Here is a 20,700-nt window from a genome sequence, read left to right as displayed (position 1 = left end):
ATCTTTAGGCGCCTGAATACCTTAAAAATCTGGCCCTAGGCAACATCTTGAATCCTAAAATAGTTAAAATAATTGACCTTCCTGCCTTTATTTTTTTTATTTAAAAGTTGATGGTATATAGTAGGGAGTTAAAAGACCTCCTGGGTCCTATTGCGGGTTGTGCTCCCCTTCTATGTACTGGGAGCCATCCTGTTTTCTGTATAACAGTGAGTAGCTGTGGTGGGCAGGGTAAGGGGAGTGGGAGAAATGGGAGAAGCAGGGGAAGAGGCAGTGGGGAAGGAAGAGAGTGGGATAAGGCAGGGGAAGGGGGATATTGGAGTGAGGAAGAGGGATAGGATGGGGAAGAAAAGCGTATAGGGGAATCACGGGTGGAAGCAGGAGCCTGGCATATGTTGTCCCTTTGGTGTCAGCAGCAGCTGGAGCTCCCCTGTTAAGCAGGCCCATTGAACCCCCACCCCAATGAGCCCACTTCCCCTATACCTGGACCATCCCAATGAGCCCCCCACTCCACTGAGCCACAACCAGATGCACCTGGATCCCAACCCCACCAAGTCCCACTCCCCCAGCACCTGAACCTCCCCACTGAGCCCCTCACACCCAGACCCTCCTGCTGAGCCCCAGCCACCTTCACCTTAACCCCCTGCGGAGTCCCATTGCCCCTGCTTCCAGAACCCCCCCACCCAATGAGCCTTTGCGCATCCAGATCCCCAATCTACTGGCACCCAGATTGCCCCACACCTGAATCCCCCACACTAAGTCCCTTCACACTTGGATCCTGCTAGCCTGAGCCTGCCTGCCCACACCTGGTGTGCCTGGCACAAACGGGCAGGGCACCAGGGTGTTTCTGGGCAAGCCCAGCCCTTGCGCTTTGTCAGGGTGGGGTGTAGCCTCACCACTGAGTCCCTGTCCTGGGGGGAGGAGGTGACTACAAGGTGATCTTCCACCTCCACATAGCTAGTGGCCTGTGCTCCCCATTGCCATGCTGGAGCCTCCACGTGTATTTATTGACAAATAAAATTTGCAGAATTTTAAAATGTTGTGCATAGAATTTTTATTTTTTTGGTGCAGAATTTTTAATTTTTTGGCACAGAATTCCTTCAGGAGTAATGTATAAAAATGTGCACAACACTACCTTGGTCCCTAAGCATAATCCAGTTACACCTCCCCCAAAGCCCTGTATTATTCACTAGGTAAAATGTTAAATTATTTGTATGACATGGAAACATATTACTCTGAAATATGAATGTTTGTTAATTGACTCAAATGGCTAATAGCATATTTTATGCAATTAAATCATGCATCAGATAGGTTACTTCTGTATTTCCTGTCTAACTATTTTTCTGAATTTACTGATTTTTATAAAGAAAGGCAAATGCTAGATTAACTTTTCAACATTTTTTGATCCCTGGAAATAATTACTTTGCAATATGTTGAAATGTATACAATTCATCAGACTAATGTTTTCAAGACATATACTGGTAATTAGAAACAGCAGTTTTGAAATTGAGACAATTTTATGTTAGGCAGAACTTACTAGATAAATACATATAAATTATAAGTTTGTATTTACTGCATTTTTAGATTGTTACCTCAGCTTGTGAAAACAAAGCATTAGGGCATTGTTTAACAGGCTAATTAAATGGGTATATTGTATCTGTTAAGTAATATGTAAATTTCAAAGCCTTCTTAGTTACCAGCTGGTACAGATAATCAGTTTATCAGTCACAGACAAATGTCTTTGCAATAAGTGCAGTACTCAAGTTCCCTGCCAGATAACTTGAAAATATTGATTTTGTTCCATGTAGTCTGGCAGGAAATAAAACAGAAGGAAATCATGTATTGATGAATTTGGCAAGCATGCTCTCTCTTCTGGATGAAAAATACAGCTGCATTGTTTAATACCGTAGGAAGTACAATGTTACTCTTTAATAGGAATATCACTTCTTTATTCCCTAAAGTATTAAATAATAATGTTACATAAATTTTTCTGAAGTGAAAAACTCCACAGCCACTAACTACATCTATAATTTCCTATGCTGTATAAGCAAAATTATAGTTTAGTGGATGGATTTTGCCCAATATTGAAATACAAATTATTTAAAATCCTGATGAGACTATTTTATTAACATTTTTATGTATATGTCTTCATCTGTAATCAGTAGAGGCCAAATTCTGCCCCAACTGACCACCTTCTTCAATCTGTTGATTTCACTAAGGTTACACTGAGGTTATAAATCAGGACAGCTTTTTTTTAAGGAAGGAAAACAATCTTCTGTACAACTAGCTCATATTGCTAAATCATGCCTAGTTGATTCTAGTTCTCTATTTTGTTGTTGTTAGACTTCTATTACTTTTGCCATAAAACAAAGTACAGTGGAGCCTGGCTAATCTGCATTTTGCTAATCCACACACTTCCTATTCTCACAAAGTGAGGTATTCTCTGTACACCTCTGATCAAACGTTTGACAACAGAGTTTGAATGCACTTTGATATTAGTTTCTTTGGCAAAATGTATTAAAGATCTTTTCTCTATTATATTGTATTATCAATAACTAAAATGATAAAGACGTGTCGAACACTGGAGTTGTTGATGAACAAGTTATCAAGATTCAATTTAAGGCATTGGTGCACAAACTTTTCCTGTCATGCCCTGCCTAGCCGGTAATGGAATCTATAATGGAGCTGGGATAGAGGTGGAGCTGGCCTGGGTGTGGAGAGGGAATGAGGGCTGAGCTGAGGGAGGAGTGGAGCTTTGTCTGTGGGGTGGAGTGGAGCAAGGGCTGGAGCTTGGCTGGGGGCAGAGCAGGGGGTGGAGTGGAGTTGTGGCTGGGGGCTGAGTGGAGCTGGGTGGTGCTCCCTCCCTGCCCTCCGTGGGGGCTGACCTGGGCCCTGCCATGCACCCATCCATGAATGTTCCTCCATACCCCCCTACGTAGGCACGCCCCACAGTTTGGGGATCACTGATTTAAGGTATGTATTTTATTTTCTGATGAAGTAATTTTAAATAGTTGTATCTAGTAGGTGGTAACACACAAATCAGCATTGAGAACTTTTGGAATAGTGACTCTAGCAAGCACTTGTTAATCTTTATGCATATTTTATGTCAATTTCATTTGGATATAATAGGTCAAAAATCTTTCTTAAAATAAGACAGAATTAGAACCTGTGTAGGGTTCACTCTGTGGTCACATCAAAATGGGGCACAAGTTTAAAAATTATGTTAATATGTTTGTTAAATATCTTCTATGAATGCTTGCCTTACTAGATGTAATTATAATACGTGGAGGTGCATAATTCCTCATGTTGGAACATACTTAATATCAAACTGAAATCATACTTCATATAATGACATACTTAATGCAATGTTGTAGTTATGTCTGTCCCAGGATATTAGAGAGACAAGGTGGGTGAAGTAATATCTTTTATTGGACCTACTTCTGTTGCTGAGGGTACATCTATACTACCCGCCGGATCGGTGGGTAGTAATCAATCTATCGGGGACAGATTTATCGCGTCTCATCTGATGCGATAAATCAATCCGCAAATCGATGCCTGTACTCCACCTTGGCAGGAGGAGTAAGCAGCGTCGACGGGGGAGCCGCGGCAGTCGACTCGCCGCCGTGAGGACGGCCAGGTAAGTCGAACTAAGATACTTCGACTTCAGCTACGTGAATAGCATAGCTGAAGTTGCGTATCTTAGTTCGATCTCCCCCCCTCCACTCCCCCAGTGTAGACCAGCCCTGAGAAAGACAAGCTTTTGAGTTTACACAGAGCTTTTCTTCAGGTCTGGGAAACGTACTCAGAGTGTCACAGCTAAATACAAGGTGGAACAGATTGTTTGCCATAAGTAGTTAACAAATATTTAATGGGACCATTTATGGTGAAGTGGCCCATTAATACCCGTTCAGTCATAGGAGGGAAAAGGAAGTGAGGGGAAAAGGCAGCTGGCTGGGTTATTAGTGAGTAATAAATTGTTATAAAAAGCCATAAATCCAGTGTCTCAATTCAGTCCATGATTTTTAGTGTCTTGCGAAGTTATGATTTTAAACAGCCAGGCTTGACTTTTGAAAGTTTTGTGCAACTTTCCTTTGAGGATGAGCACTGATTGGTCAGATATAGAGTGATCACCAAGCTCAGAAGCATCTCCAAGCATCAGAAGCAAGCTCCCCACAGACCAGGACACACCAACTCCAAGCAGCACCAGACTCTGCCAGAACAACAGATGCAAAACCTGCAGATGTATCTCCACTGGTACAATGATCAATACCCCACACAATACACATTTCAAGATCCATGGGTCCTACACATGCCCATCACAACATATGGTGTACCTCATCCAGTGCACTAAATGCCCCGATAACAACTACAGTAAGTGAGTGAAACCAGACAATCACTATGCTCTCAAATGAACTCACACAGGAAAATGATAAAAGACAAAAACACCATATCACCTGTGCCACAAGTACTCCTCGTTCATTTTTCACGAAGAGATCAGATATAGAGTGATCTATCAGTCTTTATCCTCAAAGGAAACCTGCACAACTCTTCGAGATGTCACTCCCTGCCTTAAATAGTTTTTGCATATGGCGGGAACCCTTTGTCTCCCAGTTTGATTCCCAGGCTCGGTCAGTGGAGGAACACTAGTATTATCCAGGTGAGTTGGTCGCATGTCCCTGTAGGGCCACCGCAACCATGACTCAGAGGCTGTTTGCAGCTTCCCCGGGAGGGCTCCCTGGTGAGAGATTAGCATCTTCAAAGACCTATTGTTTTCCCTAATTGCCCTTCCCAGCCAGCCAGCCATCTGGACTAATTGAATTCTGTCTAGTGGGCGTTCCCCAGGTGTAAACACACTTGTAATAGATGCATGGACAATATTCCTAACTTCAGATACCAAAATGATACATGCTTAAGGTAAGATAATCATATTCAGTAAATCATAACCTTTCCAATGATATCTCACATGCCTTATTTTGCACAAAATACATCATAATTATGCCATAAACATAATCATATATCATAATAATATTACTATGAAGAATATGGGGTGTAATGCCACAAAGATGACCACCCTTGGGCTTTGTCTCAAAAATCCCTTCCCTGAAAGAAGGTGACTGGTTTACATCCCTCAATTTGAAGTATGACTATTTTCATATAGATGTTCATTCAGTGTACAGGAGATTTCCACAATTTATGGTGGGCCCAGAGCATTTTCAATACAAAGTGCTCCCTGTCAGCCTCTTGATGGCCCAGAGGGTTTTTATGAGCATATTGTCCATGATAGCAGCATACCTCTGCAGACATGGCAGCCCCATATTTATCTATCTAGATGATTGGCTGGTCACGGGATGGTAGTATCAGGAAGTACAAGATTTGATCATCTCCTCACTTGACCTATTTCATGCTTTGGGACTTCAGGTAAATTCAGAAAAGTTCACTTTAACCCACACACAAATTATGGAATTTATTGGAGTGAATCTGAACTCAGTGAAGGTAAGAGCTTACTTTCATTAAATCAGGTTCCTTGCAATGAGTGACCTTATCACCCAGGTTTGACTCAGCCCTCAGATGATGTCCTGGTCCTACCTGGTACTGCTAGATCATATGACCACATGTACCTATATAACCCATTTGCAAGGCTTCTCTTGCAGTGCCTGCAAGCCTAGTTGTGGAAGGTCTACTCTCCAAGCAGGGACTCTCAGGACAAATGGGTGTTGTTTCCCTAGAATGTCCTGACATCACTTATCTGTTAGGACTAAGAGAGAAACTTTATGTAGGGGTTCTTATCATGCCTGCATCACCTACAAAGACAATCATAACATAAGAATGGCCATACTGAGTCAGACCAATGGTCCATCTAACCCAGTACCCTGTCTTCTGACAGTAGCCAGTGCCAGATACTTCAGAAAGAATGCACAGAACAAGGCAATTTTGAGTCATCCATCCCTTGCCATACAGTCCCAGCTTCTATAATTTGGAGGTTTAGGGACACCTGGAGCATAGGGTTGTGTCCCTGACCATTTTGACTAATTGCCATCATGGTCCTATCCTCCATGAACTTATCTAATTCTTTTTTAACCCAGTTATACTTTTGGCCTCCACAGGTTGACTGTGTGAAGAAATACTTCCTTATATTTGTTTTAAATATGCTGCCTATTAATTTCATTGGGTAATCCTTAGTTCTTGTGTTATGTGAAGTGGTAAATAACACTTCCCTATTCACTTTCTCCATTCTGTTCTTGATTTTGTAGTCCTCTGTCCTATCTCCCCTTAGTCATCTCTTTTCTAAGGTGAACAGTCCCAGCCTTGTTAATCTCTCCTTACATGGAAGCTGTTCCATACCCCTAATAATTTTTGATGCCCTTTTCCAATTCTAATATTTTTTCTGAGATGAGCTGACCAGAGCTGCACACAACATTCAAGGTGTGGGTGTCCTATGGATCTGTATATAACATTATGATATTTTCTGTTTTATTATCTATCCCTTTCCCAGTGGTTCCTACCATTCTTGTAGCTTTTTTGACTGCTGCTGCCTATTGAGCTCATGCTTTCAGAGAACTATCCACAATGATTCCAAGATCTCTTTCTTTAGTGGTAACTGCTAATTTAGATCCCATCATTTTGTCTGTAGAGTTGGGGTTGTGTTTTCCAATGTGCATTACTTTGAACTTATCAACATTGAATTTCATCTGCCATTTTTTGCCCAGTCACCCAGTTTAGTGAGATACCCTGATAACTCTTTGCAGTCAGCTTTGGATTTAGCTATTTTAGTAATTTTGTATTATCCACAAATTTTTCCACCCCACATTGTCACTCCTTTTCCAGATCATTTCTGAATATGTTGAACAGCATGGGTCCCCGTACAAATCTTTGTGGGATCCCACTGTTTATCTCTCTCCATTGTGAAAACTGGCCATTTATTCCTACCCTTTCTTTCCTATCTTTTAACTGTTACTGATCCACGAGAGGGCCCTCCTTACTTTGCTTAAGAAATAGCTCATGCACAATAATACAAGTATTTAAATAACCCACAATTTGCACTTCTCTGCATGGGCTGGGAGAGAGGTGAGTTCAAATCTTTGCTGGTGCTATTCTCCATCTGGAGACAGTTTTCTGTAAGCCTGGGGCAACAGGGCAGCTACACTTTACTTTATATTGTGATTGCTATACCTTAGCTAAATAAATTTTAAAAAAGACACCTGGGGTCAGATACAAACAAGTCCTGAGGGCCCATAGTTCATGGAAGGGAGAGCTAGAGCCTTCACAGTGTACTCCCCTTGTCTCTGAATCTGTGAAGCTCCTTCACACATAATATGCAGCAGTTGGAACTGTGTAGACTTTAGAAGAATGGGATGACAGATCTGAGGATCAGCTACAGAACTCACTATACAGTATGCTTCTTAGGAAACTGGTAGATATGCCAGAGGAAATATGCATGAGCATTAATGCTGTTGATGCTATTTTTTGCCTTCTGTTAGACTCTGCCCCCTAGAAAGAAGCCAATACGCTATGTTTAAAGTCTGTTTTGTTTAGCTGTTTTTTGAGTTACTGGTGAGCAAATCATTCAAACAAACAAACTAAAAAACAAAAATAAAACCACACAAAAAACCCCGCTACAGAATAGTCCATTTTTCACTGTCCAATAATTCGAAAACTGCTGAAGAGATTTTCTTTTTTCTTTTTTTTTAAATCACTTCTGGGTTAATAGCCAGCATAGCAAGTTTAAGTCATGAAGGAGGAATGTTCAGAATGTTGTAAATGAAAACAAGGTTGTAATAAAACTCCATGCCTAATCTTAATTACAGCATTTGCTGCTGGAGATCCATCATGCAGCTACCCAAATCAACTAATCAGTTAGGTTGGACAGCATTCTTCTTTAGTACTGAGATTATGTTTAATTAATAGATGCAGAACTGATAAATAAGAGTTGCATCCTCAGAAGAACAAATCTCATGCAGCATGTTCTCATTTAAAAATTAATATCCATATAAAGATCCTGATTCAGGAAAGCAGCCATATTCAGGACAGATTTAAGCATTTTCCTAAAGTGAAGTGTGCGTATAAGTGCTGTCCGGAATAGGGGATAGACTTAAGTACACGCTTAAGTGTTTTCCTGAATTGAAGCTTGATAGGTCTGGCTCCAAGTGGACTGTGGGCAAACTTGGTGGGCTGGGAAGATAAATGCCTGCAGTCTATGGTTCACTAATGATTGTCTCAGATATAGAACTGCTTGTCTGGGTTTGCTTATGTTTGCTCTTTTGAAATGTTAACTCTTTAGGGTTTTAATAGGTTTTTAGATTCTCCTAGACGCTGACCACTTTCAACTCCCACTTAATGTCAATGGGAGTTGGAAGTGCTCAGGATCAGGCCCTTAATACAATAGGATTTGATTTCTAACTCGTTAAATTCAAGGGATTATAAAGAAATAATTGAAAAACTGCTATAAAGGTAATTCAAAGTAGGATTCGAGGTGTTTGCTTTACCTATGGAGACCTTAATGGTTTGGGCCAGGGTTACCTGAGGGATCACCTCTTTCTCCATGATTTACTGCCACAGAAAAAATCAGCAGAGGTGCTCAAGGAGGAGTTCCCTCAGTATTAACGATAGGGAACATCTGGCAGGGCACTGTCTGTGAGCAGTGCTGGTTGGAACTTGCTCCCACCTGGGTCCACCAGAGTCTGGATTTGTGAATCTTCTGAGCATGTTGCAAAACCCATCTTTTCCCCTCTTTTGTTAATGCTGTTAAGGAGAGTGTGAATTGAGATGGATATATTTATGGGCAGTCCTTTGTCTATGTTTAGACTGTAAATTAAATTTTGTGGGCTAGGCACCAGGAGCACTGAATAGTGTAGCCTTTTATTTTATTAGGAATAGATTTAGTTATGTTATCTTACACCATTGTGGCTCTGGTGGCTACAGTTTCAGGATCAACAGAGTGAAAGTCGCCTCTGTTACTTGTCTCAGATTTAGAGACTCTAGGAACACATGAAGACCAACAATAGTGACCACACATACATTCACAAGTGCATCTAGTCTGTTTTACAAGTTTTATTAATCACAAGCAAGATTATGATTACCTAAGCACACATAAATCCTACAAATACCAATGCACAAGTTATAAATATAGTCATACTCACATTCTCGAAGATATTCTTAGTTCCTGATGGATTCCTCACCAATTGATCATCAATAAAGGGGTGATTCCTGTTGGGGTTTTGCCCCTAGGCATTCCATTTTTACCTAACCAAGGAGCCCTCTTTTATTTTGTGATTCTGACTACACTTAACATTCTACATATGTTCATGAAAATATCAACTCTCTTTTCCCTTATCTGTATTTCCAGACCCCATGAAGATTGGGGTGCCCCATTTTTCATAGGTTGTCTGTCATTCCTCTTGTACTTATTAGCATTTATGCACAACATGTACCCAGTGGTCAGGACAGACATTTGAAAAGATGTTACAGTAAAGCAGGGGTTCTCAAACTTCATTGCATCGCGACCCCCTCTGACAACAAAAATTACAACACAACCCCAGGAGGGGGGACTGAGCCTACCTGAGCCCTGCCGCTCCAGGTGGGGGGGCAAAGCTCCAGGCAGGAGGCCTGTAACCAGAGCCCCGCCACCCAGGGCTGACGCCCTAGGTCTTCATCTTTGGCCGCGGGCAGTGAGGCTCTGGCTTTGGCACCAGGCCCCAGCAAGTCTAACACCAGCCCTGGTGACCCCCAGTTTGAGAACCGCTGCAATAAAGTGTCTTGTGATCTTGAACAATACATTGCGGTTGGTTTTCCACAACATCATCTATGGCACATCTTTACAGTAGTCTTGTGACCTTTACTGGCATAGGGTTACTCTTCAGTCGCTTACTTATGTCAAGCTTTCTTAAGCCTATGGCCTAGTATGGCTAAGCTTGAAATCTTATAGGCCTCAGTCTGTAGGCCTTGTGTTTCAGCCCTGCTTTACTTATATAACCTAATGCACACTTACCAATCCTAAATACTTATTAATATTATACTTCTATAATCCTACAACTTAAATCTGTTTAGCATACATTGATTATATATGACATAGCATATGAGTTAATCATAACATCACGCAGTACATGAATAAATAGATGATAAAATAAACTAATTGGCTACAATGGGTGCCTAGAGATGGATTTTAAAATGTAAAGGAAAAAAAAAAAGCTCTGTACTGATCTGGGAAATGTAATGAATCCATCCATGTATATATGGACTCTTTTTAAGTTTTCAGTTCTAGTATGTCATTTCATATTTAAAAATAGAATATGCTAGTGCTGAAATCTATATTCAGTTTAATCACATCTCCCTTATGTTCTAGGAGAAGTAACTAACTGCAGGCAGAGGACAAGCTGCTTCTTGAAAGAGATTATTCTAAGTTGCTACTCTCAAAATGTTTGTGGAGATGAAATTTTTGGGAAGCAATAATGTAAGAGGGATGTGGAAAAGAAAATTCACAATGATATCTCTAGGATACAGATTGTGACCAAATCAGTTATCTTTTGGAGCCTACTAACATAGCGCATCGAGCAATATCAGGCTCTTTACAGAGATCTGTGGGGTAAATTTCATAGCAAACTTTGGCTAGGCCTGTGAAAGGTGCTATAGACAAGGAGATCTGATTTCCTCGTTCCTGTGACTCCTTTAAAAATCTTCCTCTCAGGACTCGGTTAGCTGAGAAAACTGATCCCTTGATTGCTATATCAGGCACTTGCTCATAAGTGGCTGTATAATGTCTTATCTGACTTCACATGGCTCTAGAGGGGAAAGTAGATCCTACTTCAGCATAACATACTTCAGTCATATAAAATAGCTGACAGAAGCATTTTAAGTCTGTTGTTTTGGGTTGGTAAATGAATATTGTCTTTTTTTTTTTTTAAGTCTAATGGTATTTCTTAAGCAATATTTTCTATTTTCATACATTCTGTTTTTCTATCCTAGATCTTCCATTATATCAACTTAATTGATCTGGCAAGATGTGCTCAAGTTAGCCGAACCTGGATGTTGCTAACACAGGCTAGTTCAATATGGACTGATGTAAGTAAGACTACTTGCAACTATGATATAATAAGAGGTTTAATGTTTTACTTCAACTTTATTTAAAAAAAAATGAGGATAAACCAAGCTAGTAAGTTACTTTTTAAAAAATTATAAGGACCTGGGGTGAAATCCTGATCCCACTGAAGTAAATGGCAAAATTCCTTTTCATTTCAATGTACCCAGGATTTCACCTCTCTTCTCAATTATATAAATATAAATTAGGAGTAAATCCAGTGAAAACAATTATGTTACATCACTATAAAACTGGTGTAAGTGAAAGGAGAATCAGACAGTATGTATATATTTACAACTTGAATTCATTGTAGGTATAAAAATATCAAATCAAAATATCAAATCCTTATACTTATACAATTTGTATTCATTCAGTGAGTTTGTGAGGACATGATCTATACATTTGTCATTTTAAAATCAGGAATAGTCAACTACTACTGATTATCAAAATATAATTAAGTATGATTTAAGGAAACTAAACACTGAAATCCAAAATAATAATCCAGAAACTGAAGGCTAAAATCCAAATAATAATAATAAAATATATCAAGTATTTTGCTATCATAACTAAAAGAATGGTCAAGTTATGAACATGGTGTAGAATGTTTTGTTTATTGTTATTGAACATTAGATGAAAATTACAATTTAAAGTTTTGCTTGTCTGCCACTAGAACACTGACAGTAATAACAGAAACTCTGAAGATAGATTTTATTATTCTTCAATAAAAACAACACTTACTCCATTCTGGAAACTGCAAAAGAGAGTATTTGTAACAAACTCTAAAGTCACGTGTACTCTGTCTCTCAAAATTCTGAACCTTCTGGTTATTTCAGGAACATCAGGTTATTTATTTCAAATGGTATTCAGTGTCATTGTCTGAAAAAATACATACATGTGGATAATCTGTTTGTAATGTGTATATATCATTTTGTCTAATCTTATCAAACCATCAAAAAGTTAAGAAAGAAGCAGTCATGGTTAACATCTCTTCTTTGTGCAAGATAATAAGTACTGTAGGAAGAAGAGAATTAATTTTAGTGAAACCATTTCTAAGGCCTGGTCTACACTAGGACTTTAAATCGAATTTAGCAGCGTTAATTCGAATTAACCGCTCAACCGTCCACACTAGGAAGCCGTTTAATTCGACCTAGAGGGCTCTTTAGTTCGAATTCGGTACTCCACCCCGACGAGGGGAGTAGCGCTAAATTCGACATGGCTATCTCGAATTAGGCTAGGTGTGGATGCAAATCGAACTTACTAGCTCCGGGAGCTATCCCACACTGCACCACTCTGTTGACGCTCTGGACAGCAGTCCGATCTTGGATGCTCTGACCAGCCACACAGGAAAAGTCCCGGGAAAATTTGAATTCCTTTTCCTGTCTGGACAGTTAGAATCTCATTTCGTGGTTGGACATTGGGGCGAGCTCAGCAGCACCGGCAGTGATGCAGGGCTCTCCAGCAGAGGAGTTCATGTAATCTCTGAATACAAAGAGGGACCCAGCATAGACTGACCGGGAACTCTGGGATCTGATCGGTGTGTGGGGCGAGGAGTCTGTGCTTTCGGAGCTGCGCTCCAAAAAACGGAATGGAAAGACCTACGAGAAGGTCTCCAAAGCCATGAGAGACAGAGGATACAGCCGGGATGCAACGCAGTGCCGCGTGAAAATCAAGGACCTCAGACAAAGCTACCAAAAAATCAAACCGGCAAACGGACGCTACGGAGCCTGCCACCACTGCCCCACCAGCGACCATGGACTCTGACGATGGGACAGTGTCAACGGCCAGTTCCTCGGCGATGTTCGCGGACGGGGAAGATGAGGAAGGGTTTGTGGAGGACGAGGCAGGCGACAGCGCTTACAACGCTGGTTTCCCCAACAGCCAGGATCTCTTCATCACCGTCACGGAGATCCCTTACCAACCGTCCCCGGCCATTAACCCGGACCCTGAATCAGGGGAAGGAGCAGTCGGTAAGTGCTTTAACCATGTAAACTTTTATTCTTAATATAACAGGAATCTGAAGTATGTGAAAAGGAGGTCTCTCTATATATGGGGATAGAACAGAAATCCTCCTGGGAGATCTCCACGAAGCTCTCCTGGAGGTAATCGAAAAGCCTCCGCAGGAGGTTCCTGGGGAGAGCTGCCTTATTGGGTGCTCCGTGGCAGCACACTTTTCCGCGCCAGGCTTTCATGAGGTACTCAGGGAGCATTGCCTCCCCGAGCACGGCTGCATAGGGCCCTGGTTTGTGCTGGCTTTCACACAGCATGCGCTCTCTATCTCCTTCAGTGACCGTCCTCAGGGTGATCTCGCTCGGAGACTCCTGCATCTAATTAGGGGAATTACTGTAATGTTACGCCTGGTCCAGAGTATTTTTCAAAAAACTCCGGACAGACGGCATAGCACAGACTCAGCACGCTGCTGCGTGACAAGCGTAACGGAAAGCCAAAGAATCAAATGGACGCTCATGGAGGGAGGGGGGACTGAGGACGCAAGGTATCCCACAGTTCCTGCTGTCTCCGAAAAGCATTTGCATTCTTGGCTGAGCTCCAAATGCTTCTAGGGTCAAACACAGTGTCCGCGGTGGGTCAGAGCATAGCTCGGCAATTTACGCACCCCCCCCACCCCCAGAAGTGAAAGGGAAAACAATCCTCTGTTGACTCTTTTACATGTCACCCTATCTTTACTGAATGCTGAAGATAGACGCGATGGTGCAGCACTCAACACCAACATCCTTGCTCCCCCCACGCTATGGATGGCTGATGGTACAATAAGACTGATATCCATCGTCATCATCAGCCTATTGGCACATGGGGCAGTGCAAAAGGACTGGTAACCATGCGTACTAGCATCTGTGAGGTCGATCAAGGGCGCCTGGCCCTAATTTTTCCTGGTAGATGGTGCAGTATGGCTGGTAACCGTCCTCATTATAGCAACAGGGGGCCGAGCTTCATCAGCCCCCACCCTTCATGTGTAAAGAAAAGATTCAATTGCCCCTGGACTAGCAGCAGGATGCTGGGCTCCTCTCCTCCACACTCCTTAATGTCCTATTTGGACTATCATAGCAACTGGAGGCTGCCTTCCACTCATTTCTCACTAACAAGTCACTGTGTCTTATTCCTGCATTCTTTATTACTTCATCACACAAGTGGGGGGACAATGCTATGGTAGCCCAGGAAGGCTGGGGAAGAATGGAATGAACAGGTGGGGTTGTTGCAGGAGCACCCCCTGTGAATAGCATTCAGCTCATAATCTATTCAGGATCTGACACAGAGCAGCTGTGCTCTCTGGTTCTCTGATACAGTGTTTCTCTAGTACACTTGCCCATATTCTAGGCAGGACTGATTAAATTTTTACATACCAAAAAGGAGGGATTGACTCAGGGAGTCATTCCCAATTTTGGCTTTTGCGCCCCTGGCTAAGAGCAGCCAGGGGCACTTATGACAGCAGCAAATGGCGCAGTGCAAAAGGACTGGTAACCATGCCCATCTTATTACCAATTTATGGTATGGTAGATGGTACAGTATGGCTGGTAACCATCTCTGCTATCATGCAAAAGCAAAAGCATGCTGCTGTGTAGCGCTGCTGGACCGCCTCTGTCAGCGGCATCTAGTACACATACGGTGACAGGCACAAAAGGCAAAATAGGCTCCATGGTTTCCACGCTGTGGCGTCTGCCAGGGCAATCCAGGGAAAACGGTCTTGAAATGATTGTCTGCTGTAGCTTTCCCGGAGGAAGGGATGACTGACGACATTTACCCAGAACCACCCGTGAAAATGGTTTTTGCCCCATCAGGCACTGGGATCTCAACCCAGAATTCACAGAGACAGACTACACTGTGTTCATTGTTCGCCAAAATTTATCTTTGCAAGGAATTCACTCCCTTTTTCCCATCACACAGCTTCGACTGTCTCCAGACCTGCCACAGCATCCCCCTCACAGAGGCTGGCAAAGATTAGGCGGCGAAAGAAAAAGACAGGGGACGAGATGTTCGCTGAAGTTAGGGGGTGCTCCCGAGACGAGGCGGACCAGCAGAGCCAGTGGAGGGAGACCCTCTCTCTGTACCACCGCTCACACAGCGAACGGGAGGAGAGGTGGCGTGAGGAAGACAAGCAGTCGACTCAAACGCTGCTTGGACTAATGAGGGAGCAAACGGACATGCTCCTGCGCCTTGTGCATGTTCTGCAGGACCTCAGGCAGGAGGACAGAGCCCCCCTGCAGTGTATCTGCAACCGCCCTCCCCCGCCACAAAGTCCCATACCCCCCTCACCCAAAATAACCAGAAGGAGGGGCGCCAGAGGCCGTGTAAACTGTCACTGCACCCCAGCAGAGTGCTCAAGTACCGAAAAGCTCTCATAGCCTAATTTTTGAGAAGTCCTTTCCTTCCCGCCTCACCCAAGCCCGCATCCCAGTTTCATCCCCTAACTGTCTAGTTGATAATAAAAAATACTTTTCTGTTAATTACTTTTTCCGTCATGTTCTTTTAGAGGAGACTGTGTTTGAAGGGGGGGAAGGGGGTTGGTAATTTGACAGGACAATCACCTTTACCAGGGTACAGACATGGGGGCAGGATCAGCAGCAGGTCACACACACACTGCAGTCAGTACGCACCCTGGTCGGTATGGGAGGTGGTTTGCAGGTTCTGTGTGGGTGGGGGGGGTACGTGACTTTGTAGCGGGGGAGGGGGGTTACAGATCTCATGCAACGGTCCCTGTCCTGGACCACAGAGCCACGCAGCAGAGGAATCTGTATCCGTCCTCCCCCGCCAAAAGGCCACATAGCCCACGCACACAGAGTCCCAAAAAGGAGGGATGGCAGGCTCCGTTGAAACATCCAGTCCGGCACTGCAGACCACTCTGGGAGCAGGAGCCTGTCATTCCTCGAGTTTACAGGCGGTCTTTACATCACCGCACACCCTACCCAGCACAGTCCGTGTCCCAGTTTCAACCCTGTAACGCAAAGTCATCAATAAAGAAACCTTTGTAAACTTACAGTGGAACATGTATTTTATTTTTATACGTGTGTTGGAAGTTGGGGAAGCGGGGTGGGCGGGGTATGTAACTGCAGATGCTAGTCAACAGTAACTTTTTAAAGAAACAGGGGCAGGTTCAGCTTCTCTGTAAAGAAACTGAACAGTCACAGGTCACGCTGCTCACTGCTCGCTGGTACTTGAAGAGTTCCTTGTCGCTGTGCAAGGCGCCTGCACAGAGCTTCACGAGCCAGGGCATTAGCGGGTAGGCTGGGTCCCCGAGGATCACTATAGGCATCTGCACATCCCCAAAACTTATTTTGTGGTCCGGGAAGAAACTACCTTCCTGCAGGCATCTAAACAGACCAGAGTTCCTGAAAACAAGCACGTCATGAACTTTGCCTGGCCACCCGACGTTGATGTTGGTAAAACGTCCCCCATGGTCCACCAGTGCTCGCAGCACCATTGAAAAGTAGCCCTATTTCTCAGCAGCTGACTGTGGAAGAGGTGGACGATAAGGTGCGAGGAGTTGACAACGGCCATAACTGCAGCGGGATCCGTGCTCAAAGTGCTGTGGCGCCCGCGCTGTCACTGAGCAGAAAAGTGCACGAACAGATTGCCCGCAGGCACTTTCAGGGAGGGAGGGAGGGAGGGCGTGATTGACAGTTCAATGATGACAGTTACCCAAAACCACCCTCGACACATTTTTTCCCCCAGCAGGCATTGGGGGCTCTACCCAGCATTCCAATGGGCAGCGGGGAGTGTGGGAACTGTGGGATAGCTTCCCACAGTGCACCACTTCCAAAGTCGACGCTGGCCCCGTTACTGTGGACTCAGACAGTCGAATTAGTGTATTTAGTGTGGATACACAAATTCGACTTCATAAGGTCGATTCCACAAATTCGAATTAAGTAGATTTGAAATAGTCTTGTAGTGTAGACGTACCCTAAGTATTGGAAATATTAGGAGGTCTCCAGGGCAGATTGGCAGAGGCCCTGGAGGTTTTTCGCCTTCCTCTGCAGCGTGGGACACGGGTCACTTGCTGGAGGATTCTCTGCACCTTGAGGTCTTGAAACCATGATTTGAGGACTTCAGTAACTCAGACATAGGTTAGGGGTTTGTTACAGGAGTGGGTGGGTGAGATTCTGTGGCCTGCGTTGTGCAGGAGGTCAGACTAGATGATCATAATGGTCCCTTCTGACCTTAAAGTCTATGAGTCTATGAGATCCCTTCTCAACATAAGAGCAGTAAGCACTTCTGTAGTAATGGATTTCAGAGTAGCAGCCGTGTTAGTCTGTATCCACAAAAAGAGCAGGTGTACTTGTGGACCATAGAGACTAAAATTATTTGAATATAAGCAGTGATGAGCTGCCAAATTTTTAACAACGGGTTCCCTCCTCCCTCCAAAATTTTAACAATGGGTTCCCTCCTTCCCCCCCTCTGGGGGCGGGGGTCGTGCCCCATCCAACCCCTCATGTTCCTTGACACACACACTCCGAGACCCCTGACCCATCCCCCGCTTCCCTGTCCCCTGACTGCCCCTTGCCGCCCCACCCAACCCCTCCTCTCATTCTCAATGGCCCCCCAGAACCCCTACCCAATACAACTACCCCTTCTCTCTGTCCCTGAGTGCCCCCACCACCTCATCCAACCCTGCTCTTTCCTGACTGCTCTCCCGGACCCTTGCCCCCATTCAATCCCCCTGTTCCCTGCCCTCTGACCCCCCCACCCCCAAACTCCCCTACCCTCTCTCCAACACCCCCTCCCTGCCCCCTTACCGCGCTGCCTGGACGTGGCTGGGCCAGGACAGGAGTCGCGCGGCCGGAGCCGGAGGATGCGGCGGGAGCCCAGCGGCCGGAGCCAGGTGGCTGGCCGGGTGGAGCCAGGGAGGGCTGCGGCCAGAGCTGGAGCCGGGCAGCCGGGGCCGCCGCCACGCCCAGACCCGCACTGCCGGAGCCCGGCCCCCTGGCAAAACAGCAGGGGTGGCTGGAGCCACGGGGCCAGGCCGGGCTGGAGGTGGGGGGCCGTGTCCAGAGCCGAGCATCCCGGTAGGTGGGGGCACGGCAGGGCCGGGGGGGGGTGCGGCCGGGGCCGGGGAGGGGTTCGGGGGGGGGGGGGGGGCGCGGGGCCGTGCCGCAGCCGGTGAGGGTCGGGCGGGGACCCGGGGACGGGGGGGGGCCGGGTGGCCGGGCAGGGTCCCGGCCGGGAACGCGGGGGGGGGGACGCGGCCAGAGAGGGTCGGGCGGGGACCCGGGGACGGGGGGGGCGGGCAGGCGGGGACCCGGGGGCGGGGGGGGGCGGGCAGGGTCGCGGCCGGGAACGCGGGGCCGGGAACGCGGGGTGGGGGGATGCGGCCAGGGAGGGTCGGGCGGGGACCCGGGGACGGTAGGTGGGGGCATGGCAGGGCCGGGGGGGGGTGCGGCCAGAGCCGGGCGGCCGGGGAGGGGTTCGGGGGGAGTCGGGGACGCGGGGCCGGGCAGGGTCGCGGCCGGGGAGGCGGGGACGGGCCGCGGCCAGGGACCGGCTGGGGCACACGCCCCCCTAGTTTCCTACCTTAGGGTCGTCTTCCTGGGCCGGGGAAGCCTGCTTGCTTCTCAGCCCTCCCAGGCTTCCCGCGCGAACAGCTGATTCGCGGGAAGCCGTGGGGGAGGAGAAGCAAGGAGGAGCTTCATGGCAGGAGGTGGAGGTAGAATTCGCAACAGTTCGCGCCAACCGTTTGCTAAAATTAGACGCCGGACAGAGAACTTTAGCATCCGGTTCTCTGTCCGGCGTCTAATTTTAGCAAACGGTTCGCGCGAACCGTTGCGAACCGTCTGCAGCTCACCCCTGAATATAAGCTTTCGTGGGCTACAGCTCACTTCATCAGATTCATAGAATGGAACATTTGGTAAGAAGATATATATACATACAGAGAACATGAAAAGGTGTACGTTGCCATACCAACTCTAAGAGGCTAATTAATTAAGATGAGCCATTATCAGCAGGCGGAAAAAAAACGTTTGTAGTGATAATCAAGATGGCCCATTTCGGACAGTTGACAAGAAGGGGTGAGGATACTTAACAAGGGGAAATAGTTTCAATTTGTGTAATGACCCAGCTACTGCCAGTCTATATTCAAGCCCAAGTTAATGGTATCTAGTTTGCAAATTAATTCTAGTTCAGCAGTTTCTCGTTGGAGTCTGTTTTTGAAGCTTTTCTGTTGCAAAATTGCCACCTTTAAGTCTGTTACTGAGTGACCAGAGAGGCTGAAGTGTTCTCCTATTGGTTTTTGAATGTTATGATTCCTGATGTCAGATTTGTATTCATTTATTCTTTTGCGCAGAGACTGTCCGGTTTGGCCAATGTACATGGCAGAGGGGCATCTACCAATGTGATATATGCCATCATGTGCCAGCAACACCCCTCTGCCATGTACATGGTAGCTTTTATCTTTATAATGAAGCACAGGAAAATTAAGTGACTTGAGCATGATTGCTTAGGGTGAAATCCTGCTCTTAATGAAGACAGTGGCAAAACTTCGTCGACTTCAGTATAAGAACTACTAGGCCCTCCATGAGACTCCCAATCCTGTGCTCTATCCACTAACCTACTCTCGCCCTCCTTCTGAATTAAAATAACGGTGATTGCTCTTCATAATGATTGAAGTAGAGCACATATGGCATAAAACAGGGGTCTCAAACATGCGGCCCGCGGGCCGCATGCGGCCCTCGGAGCTCTTCCCTGCGGCCCGCGGAGCTCCCCCAGTTACTTCCTGTCGCCGCCAAACTCCCCTCACCCCCGCCCCCCTCCCCGAGTTATTTTCTGTGCCTAAGCTCCCCGCGCGCTGCTCCCCAATGTTTGGGGCCGGGTCTCTCCCCTGGCCCCACCTGCCGCCCCCACGCGCCTCCCCCCAGTGTCTACCAGCCCCCACTTGCTGCCCCCTCACCGCCGGTAGCCTGCCCAGGAGCTCACGCTGACTCCACTCCTCCTCCGCTATGCCGGCTTCCGGCATCACCTGCTGCCGCAGGGTCCTAGCGCCCCCCCTGCACTAGGGCCAGGGCAGGCTGCCCTTCCCCTAGTCCTGAGACTCTCCAATGCCCCGAGCCTCTCCAATGCCTCAAACCCCTCACCCTCAGCCCCACAGCCCTCACCCCTGCACCCCCTCCTATCCCCAAACTCCGTCCCAAAGCCTGCACCCCCACCCCCTGCCGCAGCCTGGAGCCTGCACCGAGCACAGAGCCTGCACTCCAGACCCCCTCCCCCACCCAAACTCCCTCCCAGAGCCTTAGGCAGTAAATCTAAGTGCGTGTTTTGTCCTTTGAGTGAGGTGCATTACTGAGTGTATATATTTATTAAAACTGCTTGGAAATGACTTCGTCAAAAAAAAGAACACTCATGGAAGAAAAGAGAGTTTTCCAAGACAAATGGGAGAATTTATATTTTTTCATAGAGGTAAAAGATAAAATTCAATGCCTTATTTGTCAGCAAACGATTGCTGTTCCCAAGGAGTATAACGTGTGTCGGCACTATGACACGATGCACCGTGAAAAATATGATGCATTCACCAGAAAAATCCGAGAGGAAAAAGTTCAGCAACTTAAAGCAGCATTTGCCAAGCAAAGAAATTTATTTTCAGGGATTAACAAGTCTAGCGAAGATTCAGTAAGAGCAAGTTTTGTGATAAGCGA

General features: G+C 45.8%; 1 protein-coding gene across 4 annotated transcripts in view; it reads left to right on the top strand.

Moving 5' to 3' along the window:
* The window catches only part of FBXL13 (F-box and leucine rich repeat protein 13), a 164,644-nt gene that overhangs the window by 40,668 nt on the left and 103,276 nt on the right, over positions 1 to 20,700 (top strand). For all 4 annotated transcript variants that reach the window (XM_045029732.1, XM_045029741.1, XM_045029724.1 and 1 more), the window contains exon 8: positions 10,957 to 11,052. In XM_045029732.1, coding sequence (XP_044885667.1) covers positions 10,957 to 11,052 — 96 coding nt within the window. The remainder of the gene's footprint in view (positions 1 to 10,956; positions 11,053 to 20,700) is intronic.

This window comes from Mauremys mutica, chromosome 1, assembly GCF_020497125.1.
Source record: "Mauremys mutica isolate MM-2020 ecotype Southern chromosome 1, ASM2049712v1, whole genome shotgun sequence".
NCBI lineage: Eukaryota > Metazoa > Chordata > Testudines > Geoemydidae > Mauremys > Mauremys mutica.
Note: the sequence above shows the minus strand (reverse complement) of the source record. Positions and strands in the feature narration are given on the sequence as shown.